The following is a 12,480-nucleotide window of genomic DNA, read 5'->3' on the forward strand; positions in this document are numbered from 1 at the left end:
AAACGCCAGCTAGGGTTCCCTTTGCACCATTATCTACTCTGTCTGCATCTCGATTTACACACACCGAGAACTGAAGATAAAAGAAGATGTTAGTCCAACAAACTCACAGCTGTTCTGGTAACTTAGCAGCCGAGCATTAAAGGACTGTCTGGCTTTCTGAAGTTTGATCCAAAACATCCCGTGCTGAGAGGTTTACTCTTTAAAGCCTAAACAGATGGATTTAGATCAAATTAGGAGCTGAGGAATAGTTGTTTTTTTTTAAGAGTTGGAGGAAATAACAAGAAAGAAAATCTGAGAAAAGCACTTTTTACTGGCTCGGCATCTTGCAACCATATTGCTTAGAAATGATAAAACAACAACACAGACTTGTTCTCTTATCCCACACTTTCATCCCCCAGTGTGCACAGAAGCATAATGTGTGTGCCTCATATTCACCCTTTTCTGCTCTCTCCAGTGGTTGCGGAGCTTGTCATCCAGCCGTCGAGCAGCGGAGGCCCACTGTGCTGCCATTCTGCGTATGCGTCTCTTCATGAAGCTCAGTGATTCCTTCCCTGCGCCCACCTGCTCCAGCAGAGCCCCGATGTCAGACTGGAAGACAGCCTGGAAGACAGGATCAGAAGTGTAGAGAACTTCTGATGTGGCATTCTCATAAGCCAGTGCTTCGTTTTTCTTATGAAGACTAAGAACAGAAGGGGTGGGATACTAAAAAAACATAAAAGTGGATCTCTTTTTATCAGAGGAGAGTATCGAGCACATAGAGGCTGTCATATCATGTTATCCGCTAGTGCCCTTGGGCTAGGCCTCTCAGACAGGTTGCCTGAGGGATTTCTGGATCATCCTCATAAATAGTCTGCTCTCATTTTATATCTCCTCCTCTGCCCCACTATAATCACTGCATCACAGCGCAATACTAGCATGCGAGCTTTAATCAATGGAATAACTGCATGGGGGAGCACAGAGGACTTAGAAATATACAGAAGAGAAACTGGTGCACACAAACACAGACTGCCTCTCCCGAACACGAAACTCAGATTCTCTCAAAGACAAAAATCAATATGTAGAGTTGTACTGTACTCTTACTATGCAGATTAATTATTGCTCTCAAGAGCAACTTGTGAGCGGCACAGCAAAATGCAGAGTACCCAAGGGGAGCCTTGGGATTAGTCTCAGTGAATACAAGCTGGCAATTAGAGCAGAAGGTAGAACTGCGGAATGAATTCACATCAGGGCCCATCGTGCGGGCTGTACATTGGTCTACTCTGGGGAGAAAGAGGGAGGCAGGGAGAGGCGAAGGGTGGGATAGACTTTGAGGAGTGATTGTAAACAATGCATCATGTGTTGATGCTGTAAACAAATCAAATGACGCAGAAAGGCAAACAGCAATGAAAACTGGGGATGACAGCCATCATCCTGTGAAAGTGGGTATTCAAATTCTCCTGGGAGCTATTGATCAAAACACAAAGTAATAAATGCTCCGTTTCAACTTGGGAAATAAGTTAAAAGCACTCTGTAGCATCAGTGTCAAGCTACCAAATCTACAGTGGCAGTACTTTCAACAGCACGATGATTTGTAGCATTCTGCCATTTATGTTTGTCTTTTGTCGTTTCTCAAATCGACTATGTCTAATGATGCAATTTCAATTTTATACCAGCTGTCTTGTCACTGCTAAATAATGGTCATATATAGCTTTTTTTCCCCAGGATCTCTTTTTTAGGGCGGCTGTGGCTCAGAAGATAGATGTGGTGGTCTACCAATCAGCTGTTCGATTCCTGGCTCTTGCTGTCTACATGTCGAAGTGTAAATGTTTTTTGATGAGCAGGTGGTACCTCGTATGGTAGCCTCGGGAACCACATGAAGATATGTATGAATGGGTGAATGCTGGCTTGTATTGCAAAGTACTTTGAGTGGTCGCGAAGACTAGAAAAGTGCTATATAAATGCAGTCTATTTACCATCTCTTCACACTGAACATGTGTGAAACTAACCTGCAGAGACAAGGACATGCTCGCATTCTTGGCGTCCCACTTGAGAAACCGGCTACTGTGTTCCTGGCTGCCTGTGCTTTCGAGGAACTTGGACTAAAGTTTCTGCTGTAATTATTTCACCTCTACTGTATGTCAAACTGTTGCCAAGTGCTCGGTTCCTATTTTTTCCCCTTCAGCTGTGTTGTTGTGGAATTAAAACAAATGACATGGAGATGTTGTTTAACCTGTCTCTTGGGCGGAGGCTTCAAGGTGGGTGTAGCTGTCTGGTTCCTCCAGGCCAGTGGGGGGCAGAACCACTCCACCTCGCTCAGGTAGATGAGGAAGGAACAATCTGAGCCATCCACACCATAAAAGGTATAGCAAGGATCTGAGGTCCAACGAGCGCGCATCCACTGGAAGACAAAGACCCAAAGTATGCTCTTAGGGAACTAGGTATTAGCAAAGTCTTATATTTGACTAAAGATGTAAAAAGGTGTCATCAGAGGCCTGTTAAAAATCCATCCCTTACGTCCTCTCATCACTTGCCTGTCATTCTTATTCACTCTCACATTTTAACTTCAACTTCAATGTGATGCCTCTGGTCCTTGTGAAGTACATGCACAGAAAAAAAAACAGCTAGCGGCTTTATTAATAAGATGTTATCCGGGTTGAGCTGACGACATGAACCTTTGATGCTAAGTATACCACAGATAATAGAGTTGTAATGGGTTCCTCCTCACAGGTGGAGTCAGAAAAACAGTGTGGCGAGGTCATGCAGCAGGGCAACGTGATGAAAATGTTAGAAAGAGAGAGGGGGCAGATTTAGTTTGAGACGTTCAGGTCAACTCTTTTTCCGACATTCACTGTAGGCTGCAAAGAGTGGACATCCAAGGGAAGCAGACAGGATACTTAAATAGTGAAAATGCCCAATTTTGTTATTAGGCTGGAGGGCTTTCATGAAGGTGTAGGGAGCTAAAGGAACATCCTATTATAGTGCACCAAGAATACACAATGGTGCACCTTGCACATGTATATTTTGCACATATTCTACGGCTTAGCTACATCTAGCTAGCTAACTAGCTAGCTGTAGCTGTAAGCTAGATGTAGCTATATATATATATATATATATATATATATATATATATATATATATCTATCTATCTATCTATCTATCTATCAGGTGCATGTTTTTTCACACATTTCGTCTTTAAATCTTGAACTTTTTTTACATTTCTTTACCGATTTCCACACACAGTTTGGACATGCTGTATCGTTTATGCTTGTATTGTATACACTGCAGTTTCCTGCTGTTGCTACTGCGGCTATAATTCATACAGTGTATACAGTATATATGCAGTATGTTCATAAACCCACATTTTGTTTTATTCTTTTCTACATTCCGTTTTTCTTTGTCGCTCAGACAAGTACGCCACAAAAGGAGCCTTTATACATCTTCTTATCTTATACAAAATTGATGTTGCACCAAGGTGAGTCACCAAGAAAGGACAATGGCACATTAGCTTTCTGTGTGATATGTTTGGACTTAAGATATGAAGACTTACATTCATCTTGCTGGGACAGTCCGGATAGCGGGGATCTTTAGGAATCTCACATTGTCCTAATGTTCCATCCCTGACTGGAGAAAAAGAAAAATGCAGGGTATTTATCAAAGCCTATACACACAAACACACTCCAACAAAAGACCACACGCGCAAGACACCGGCACAAATCTGCAACAAGGCTGCACCGCTTAGCGGTTTTGTTTCCAGACATGGCACAGACACAAAAGTCAAAACACAAAGAGGAAGGTGATAAAAACATGGAGGCAAGGCGAAAAATGACTACAGTGTTTTTACATCTTTGGCCGGTTATATCAAAGCATCTGTTTTGTTTTCCATTATCTAGAAATTCTATCAATATATCAGATTTTATATAAGGTTTAATTTAGCAATACAACAACCAGCTCCGTACAATTTATATGTATAAATAGACTTAACAGGGCTTATATTGATCAAACTGGTCTTTACAGCACTTCCCCTGAGCATTACGTCTGTTTGTCTTGCATTAAAGCATTAAAGCATACATCCTCCTGTCTTTGGGTTGAACAGAGATACATGAGAGAGCTAAAGCCAACAAGCTCCTGTCAAAGCTTGGCCTCCCCTGCTGAATGGCCAAGTCTCTGTTCCATCCCACTCACTGGATTTACTATAGATAGATTGCATTAGCAGATTCATAAAAATCATAATCTTCTCCCCTTCTTCCTTGCTCCCTTTTCCTCCTCATCCATCTCTTTCCGCTGCTCTCACTCTTTTCTTTCTGACTCTCTTTTTCCCCTCTTTTCTTCTCCTCGAAAGCCTAGTGAGCCTTATTAAAAGGAGCAGTTGCAGCTTCTCCGCCAGCATCCTGCCAAGCGTCGAAGAGCACAATCACACAGACAAATAATTGCCAGCCATTCTGTCTGATTATCATGATAATGGCGGACCTCTCACGATGAAAAGTGCTACTGCCTGCCGCTGTCAAAACCCAGTCAGGTTCAAATCAGCCTTATTTAAATTATATCAGACATTATGACCATAAGCAAATTGTCTGATACATTTTAACGAGACAGTGAGGTGAATGGTTTTCAGTCATAAAGTGCAATGTTGCGGAAACAGGAGTGGAATTGAATTGTGAATTAAATCGCGCTGGCCGATCCCTATTCTCTGCCCCAATAAAAAAGAAATTGAGAGTGAAGGCCAATAAAGAAAGCTGACAGGCCTGGATCATATAAACTAGGCAGTAATTAATCACCATGATTTAAAAATCCTGTAGTCTTGTGGTTATGATATGGCAGTAACAATGGAGAACTGTACTGTGCTGCACAGGAGCTCTCACACCCTGACACAAACAGTGGCTTGTTATTTGAACAGGTAATGTGCCATGAATAATGTCTGTCATGTTCTATATGATGGACCAGCAAGTACACGCATAAATTCATTCAAGTGTTAGGCTGGATCCAGGCTTGACAGTCGGGCTTATGTGGGCAGAGGGGAAAAGTGTCTTCAGATTGGATGGATTCAGGGATTGGACAGGGGGGATTCATCTGAGTTATATTTGGTATTCTCCTGGTGTTGAGGGAGCAGAATGTATGTATGTGTGTGTCTGTGTGTGTCTGTGTGTGTGTGTGTGTGTGTGTGTGTGTTTGTTTTAAAATGGTACCTCTGTCGCTGGCAATGCTGCGCTGCAGGATCTGCTCCACCCTTACTGCCATGTCAGACATGTTCTGGGCTATGGCCTGAATCCGCTCCAATAGTCCTATAGGCTGAATCCTGAAACATGCAAAGAAAAAAAGAGAATATCTTAAATTATTCCAGCGACAACCAGCTTCTAACGACCTACATTCTCTTCAAACGGCAATCGGGCCCCTTCAAAAGAAAGAGGACGCTATATTTCTTTTATAGCTTCCTTCCTTACTTCCATCCACCCAGTTGTATTTGTTGTTTTTCCACCCTTCAGTGAGCGTAAAGTAGTGGAAGAAACGCTAATTCTTGAGAACTTGAGGCATGAAATCGAAAAAGCTTTTAAAACACTGACAGATAATTTATCTGTCAAGATAAAAAAAAAAAAAAGGTACTCTGCATATTAAAGCAGGTCCCCGGGGGAAATGAAAACAGAAGAAAATTAGGTTGTTAGCAAATGTCTTTCACTGCACTTGACCTCTGTGGCCGATACGCTGTTGGCAAAACAATCAGGCAGCAATAGTTACAACAGAGAAGGATATATGGGGGATGAAACAGAGAGAATAAAGATAAGACAAGGGGTTTTGCAATATACAGTATATGCAGTGTTACAGTTCCAAGAGATTTTGAAAATCTGTAACATGTCTATGAGAAACAGAACAGCAAATGATCTGAAACTTTGTTTGGCCCAGGACCTCAGTCCTAAAGTTTCATCTTCCCCCAGAGCCTAGGTCTGTGCTACTGTATCTGCTCTACACAGTGCAAACACCACAGAAGAAGAGACATCTCACCAAATGTTGTTTTTTCTATGAAACAATGAACCGTCAAAGCAAAGAGTGCAAATGTTTTTTAGCATTTGCCCGCAACACCTTGGGAATGCACTCCAACTACCTCCATTAATGGTTAATGGATTTATGCAATGAATTATTAAATATTCTTGAGAGACACATCTGAGAAATAAAATCCTCTTTCTATTGGTGTCCGAAAAAAAAAAAAATCTGTTTTAAAGTCAGGTTGACTTGGAATGTCAGATATCTATAGGTGCAGTATAGTGTGAAGCTGGTGCAGTTCTTTATGAAGCTAGTAGTGCCAAAACTAATTACAGATTATTATTTTTAATTAGTCGATTAATTGTTTGGTCTATACAATGTCAGCAAAAAATAAAACATTCAGATATTTAGTGAAAAACAGTGTTCACATTTGAAAAGCTGGAAACAGTACGTTTTCTGGCATTTTTGCTATAAATATTAATTATATTATTAATCAATTATCAAACTTACTGCTGATTAATTTCCTGTTGATCAACTATTATCAATTACTTGACTAATCGTTGTAGCTCTCACCACAACTAACAATAATTTTGAGTATCAATTGATCTGTCAACTATTTTATATCAGACAATGATGAAAAATGTCTGACAATTTCCCAGAGCCCAAATTGTTTCAGATGGCTTTTTGCGTCTGACCAAAGGTTTTCTAATGTATTGTCACATGTAACTGTACACAGCACAATGTAGTAAAATCAGATCTCTGTACAATGCCTGTCAACTGACTAATCAATGAATCGACTAATTGTTTTAGCACTACAACCTTGTGTTTCTGTAAAATCAATCATATAGTGACTTGGTAGAGACTTTTATTTTGGTGGTAATTTTTGTATCCAAACCTTTAATTTGAGAAATTTTATATATATATATATATATAGTGTTTTGGGTACTTTCCGTTGAAGTCATTGTTGAGTGTTTAGAGAGATGAACATCTTATTTTCAAACTGTATGTGCTGCACTTGCTAGCTGAACTCAAAGAGTATTTTGCATGAGGAAAAGCTTGTAAATACTTTGTTTGCAGTTACTTGTGGATCCCATTAAACTGGTGGAGTCCTTTGCAGTGTGATCCTTGTCTCTACATAACCACTCAACATACATTCAGACTCACTGGTTAACATCTGACATGCAGCAACTGAAGAGAGAAGTAAATCTTAATGTGCAACTTCAACATCTTAACCCTGCACACCAACATATGAATTTACTGATGTGTTCTGCCTAGGTTATAAACAACCAACACTCATCGATGGAACTCATGTATCATTGCCCTGTTTAACACGAAAACAAACGCATAAATGAATTTGTTTAATAAGCTCTCTTGTTATGAAGTAGTATTTCTGGAATTTACATCGCTCATTAAACAGCTCTGAACATGAAACTCACAGAAACTAATGGAACAGTGGTTCTTAGATGGATGCAGATCAAGCAGTAAAACTGATTTCATTGAGGCAGCATGTATTTTTTGGTTTGTGTGCGTGTGTGCCAGAGGAAAGCAATCTAACTGTGCTTATATGCATAACTTAACATAATCCTAAACTCCAATTTCCCACATGCTGCCCAGGAGGAAAGTGGTAACCAAACCTTCTCTTCTATAATTTAGATCAGCAGGTCAGAACAAATTCATTGACACACACACACACACACACACACACACACACACACACACACACACCTCAGAACCATCCCGTATTTACACTGCAGTGACCCTGACCCAGAAGGGGCTATCAGCTGTTGAAGAGCCAGAAGACAACCATATTACTTTTTTTTAATGATATACCAGGTGCAGGTGGGCAAAGTTGTTCTTGCCTGAAGATCTCACACTAATCTCCAGTGTCATCCCCTGACCTTGAGCCATGCCGTGTTTTTTAATAACCTGAGTGAGGTCAAAATGAAGCCAGGACATTTTTACCACCAAGTCAGTCTTTCCAAGTCAGCCAAAACTATTTGGCCTTTGTCACTAACATTTTCCAGTTTAGTCCCTGAGAGGCCAATTAAATGATTGTTAAAACTAGGTGACTGAGAGTTAATCCACGGGGCATTTTGTAGAGAAAATTCAATTCTGGGAACGTATTATAAAACTACAGATGAAAATAAATGTATGCAGCGGTTTTTGGCCAGAGTACAATAAATATTTTCCCTGAGGCATTTGAAAAGCAAGTCAGGTCCTCGTCTTCGTACCTCTTCTGTCATTGTTCATCCTTTGCAGTCCACAGCAGTTTCACAGTGGCCAGACATTCATTTCAAACAGTATTACAATACCTTTTAATTTATTATCAGAGGTGGTTACATTATTGTGTGAGGCAGTGCATGCAGGCTCGATTGAAGTGGATTTCAGAAAAGATATTTCACCAGCTGTGAGGAAGAGGGAGGTGATGTCCAGGAGCAAAACGACAGCAAAGACAGAAAACAGGAGGGAGCTTTCTCTCCTTAACCCCTGAGCAGGTACAGGCATGAGGAAATGTGTTACCATGGCAACCACAGAGCGCACACAACTCAGGGTTGGAAGCTTCAACTTGTCCAGCAAGACCCCTGCTCTTCCCTTTTCTTTATATATATATATATATATATATATACACACATATATACACATATATACACACACACACACACACATAGCAGTGTACTTTATTTCTCCAGCTCCAGGAGAAACACATTTCATTCCTCTTCTTCAAAACCAGGTTTTCGCAGCACAAGACTCTTTCCACAGGATGGACCTGCTCTACTGGGATGCCCCAGGGCTCCATACTTGACCTTCTCCCTTTCTTCACACTCTCATTTCTCAGGTCCTCTTCAGCCTCCATGTTTTTATATTATCATTACTCTATGCCAATGAAACTCACCTCTGGCACACAGGTTGAGCTGGAAAACTAGACAAATGTTCTGAGGACCACTTCAAGTTTACCCTTGACAGCTTTGATCTGGTGTTCTTTCCCGATCTTTTACAGCATCTTGGTATAACCTGCAGTGAAATTTTTGTTTGGATTTTTTCAAATCAGCAAAATTGAAATGTCCTAGGTCAGTTAATGGAGTCCTTTCTTGGCAGGCAGTCACAATAATTGCATCACATCTGTACAGGGCATAGCACCTGGACATGCATTGAATACATACATACTATTAAACATGCACTGCACACTGTACTTTAGTAATTAATTCATTAACTATTAAGACAGGTGGTAAACCAGAATGATGCCGTTAGCGAATACTGAGTCAATCAATGAGCTTGCAGCTACAGACAACAAGGTCAGAGCAGGTCACCAGACTCCAAAACACAATTATAAGCAGCAATAAGTTCTTTTTGATGAAGAAAATCCAAAGAAGCAAGATGAATACTGCCACTCTTGGGACTTAGGAGTGAATTATTTACAATACAAAAATACAGGCATAGACACTAGAGTCTAGTGTCTATGCCTGATATACAGTTAATTAACAGTAAAAAAAATGCTCCTTACGCAGAGATGTGCTGGAACAGTGAGTGCCATTACTCGTAAAGAAGTAGAAGAACATAGTACTTTCAGTGTACTGCATTTCCTTTTGTTTGTGCAAGTAATGTGCTGTCTTCCTCAGAAACCTTTTAGGGAATCATAGTCAACCTGTACTGTACATGGCAGCATTTTACATTAGCTGTATCTAATGTAAATCACAAGACAGGCCAACTTGCCGTACCTGTCCAGGGCCGAGCTGAGCTCATCCAGCCTGTGGTTGTCTGTGGTGTTTCCCAGTTTAGACAGAGCATCCATCCTCTTCATAATGACCTCCAGCATGTCACTGATTTTCCTCAGCACCCCACGAGATTCTTGGCCACCGAACACTGAAAAACACACAGACAGATGGTGTGAGACAAATATTGCCAAAGTGAATCATAGAGATAGGAGGATTGAGGATAAAGAATAAAAGGAAGGAGAAAGTAATTCTAGAGAAAAAGAGTAAGTGATAAATTAGAAGAAAAAAAACAAGATTCAATTTGATGGGATGGTACAGTGTGTTTCTATGTAAAGTCACATTTTATTTGGCTTTGTATAACGTACAACATACATTTTAGTGTACCAGCAGTTTAAATCCACTAATGTAGCAAAGCCTCACTCAAGATCACATTTGATATCCATTTATTTTATGTTCCATTTTACGGGTTCACTTTAAAACATCAATCCAGTTGTTTCTATTTTCTTTTGTCCTTGGTTACTAAAGCAGCAGCTCGCCAGAAGCCAGCTTTCCAGTAAAACACAGAAACAGGCAAATTAGTCCGACAGTATCGGTTTTGTCTTGCTGCTCGGCTCAAATTATTAACGACCTGACAGGTGGTAAACCAGAACGATGCTGTTAGCGAACACCGAGTCAATGAATGAGCCTGCAGCTGCAGACAATAATGTCAGAGCAGGTCACCAGACTCCATCGCTTGTGAGTCAAGGTCCTGACCCGGTACGATTTTCTTTGATCACATTAGGCTCTACCCTCAATGCCGAGTGCAATTATTAACACAGTCCACAATCACCAAAGGGTCCGAGGGAGTGGAAGAAAACATAATTATAAGCAGCAATAAGTTCTTTTTGATGAAGAAAATCCAAAGAAGCAAGATGAATACTGCTACTCTTGGGACTTTGGAGTGAATTATTTTTTGTTTTGGAAAAAAAAAAAAAAAAAAAACACTAGCAACCAACAACAACCTCATATTGTTCTCGGAGAATGTGAGTGAAAACAAAGCCTCACCTCTCAGTGTTCCCTCATCAATCGCATTAGGCTTTTGAAAACTGCAATGTGTGCAGACTCACTACTCCTGTCGGAGTTCATCTATCACTGCACAAGCGAAAGTCACCTTTCTATGAGAAGAAATTATATTATGACCAGTAAATACAATAAGGACCAAGAGAAAAACCACCCACTGCTATTGGTCTGTGTGCATGTGTGTATACGTGCAGTATGTATGTACGTACGTACGTATGTGTGTGTGTGTGTGTGCGTGTGTCTCACACACACACACACACACACTTACAGTATATAACGTATGTGTGTTGTTGAGGTTTTAAAAAAGGAAGAGAAGCACTCGGCATCAGAAACAAGAACTACAAAATAAAGCTGCTGTCAAAGCCCAGATTATTCCTCTAAATCCTTTCCCTTTATTACCTGTACATACTTTCTTCTTTGGCTTTTCCACCGTTTCAGTCATTTCTACAATATATTCAGTCAAACTGGTCTAAAGACCTTTGAATAATTCAGCAGTTAGGCAACATTGCTTTCCTTCCACAGACAGAAAGAAATGAATGAATTCCCATTCAGATTTGCAGCTTTATAGCTACAGTGTAACAATACATTTTAAAAGAGGAATGACACAGGATAGGAAATGAGATGAGATATAGAAAGGATTTAAGCACTGCAGGGTAATTTATTACTACATTGTCCACTCCAGTAAACACACTCTGCTCATTACTGCCCACCAACTGTCTGAAACCTGTTGCTTGCAACTGTAGGACCAAACCTTGAACACCAAAATCACCAAAACAATTACTGTACCATTCTTCTGTACATTCATTTTTTCGTGGACTTCACACTATTTGCCAAGTTCAGATGATCCTCTTTCAGCTCCAGTGTACTTGCTGCACTAAATCTAAGCAAAGCCTCCGGGTTAAAATGTAGGAAGAACACACATTTCTCCACAGTAATGTTCCGCGCACACATTGTGCTCGTAAATCACCATTACCGAGACCGAACACCCTTCCTACGCAGTACATTTTTAGAACTGAGCTTTGTTTGCAATCAACTGTTCATCCGACTGCTTTTTACTCTTGCTTCCGGCTGCCTCTTGGGAAACATTGGCTAATGTGTTTTCTTTTCCAATGCACAGTCCGGCGCGCTGAAAGTGGTGTTGCAGGAGCTGATGGTTTCTTCTGTCATTCCTCATCTGCTGGTTAATAAAGGGCCGATTTAGCAGCAGCTAATCTCCTTTAACGACTCAATTTCGGAAGTGCCACAGCGCAATCGATATCATGAACAAATTCCAATTAGATCGCTGCTTGTACTGTAGCCTGCTGTGGGCATTGCAAAACACTGGCCAACCAGCTATAAACAACTGCCCTTAGAGAGACACACTGGCTACATGCATTGATAAAAGGTTTTACTTCAACAGGCTGCTGAAATCACAACTGAAGATCGCTGACAAGAATGGAGAATGCAAATAAATCTTGAATAAGTCTCTAAGCAGCATCTAAAGGTCCCTCACACACTATTTTAACTATGAACACTCATTCCCAGACAATGCAGTGCTTGATAAGAGAAGCGAGCCTGTAACCGGAAGGTCATCGGTTTGTTGGTAGATTAGAATTTTGTTCAGCTTCAAAAGTTCCCCAGAGAACACGTGCTTGCATATAGGTGTTACAGGTCCAAGAGGTGCCAGTGCATTTACTGATCAGTCCGTCTATGGTTCATTTCGATATGGCCTCTCACAACTGAATTCACAGATCACTATAAAACAACAGGACAGACT

The 12,480-nt window shown here is 40.6% G+C and overlaps 1 protein-coding gene across 2 annotated transcripts in view; it reads right to left on the reverse strand.

The window, feature by feature from the left end:
- The window catches only part of LOC116065432 (alpha-1,6-mannosylglycoprotein 6-beta-N-acetylglucosaminyltransferase B-like), a 51,695-nt gene that overhangs the window by 29,876 nt on the left and 9,339 nt on the right, over positions 1 to 12,480 (reverse strand). For both annotated transcript variants that reach the window (XM_031320945.2, XM_031320944.2), the window contains exons 3-7: positions 9,669 to 9,813; positions 5,163 to 5,272; positions 3,527 to 3,600; positions 2,210 to 2,377; positions 436 to 600 (exon numbers count right to left, since the gene is read on the reverse strand). In XM_031320945.2, coding sequence (XP_031176805.1) covers positions 436 to 600; positions 2,210 to 2,377; positions 3,527 to 3,600; positions 5,163 to 5,272; positions 9,669 to 9,813 — 662 coding nt within the window. The remainder of the gene's footprint in view (positions 1 to 435; positions 601 to 2,209; positions 2,378 to 3,526; positions 3,601 to 5,162; positions 5,273 to 9,668; positions 9,814 to 12,480) is intronic.

The sequence above is a fragment of the Sander lucioperca genome, chromosome 21, assembly GCF_008315115.2.
Source record: "Sander lucioperca isolate FBNREF2018 chromosome 21, SLUC_FBN_1.2, whole genome shotgun sequence".
In the NCBI taxonomy this organism is placed as follows: domain Eukaryota; kingdom Metazoa; phylum Chordata; class Actinopteri; order Perciformes; family Percidae; genus Sander; species Sander lucioperca.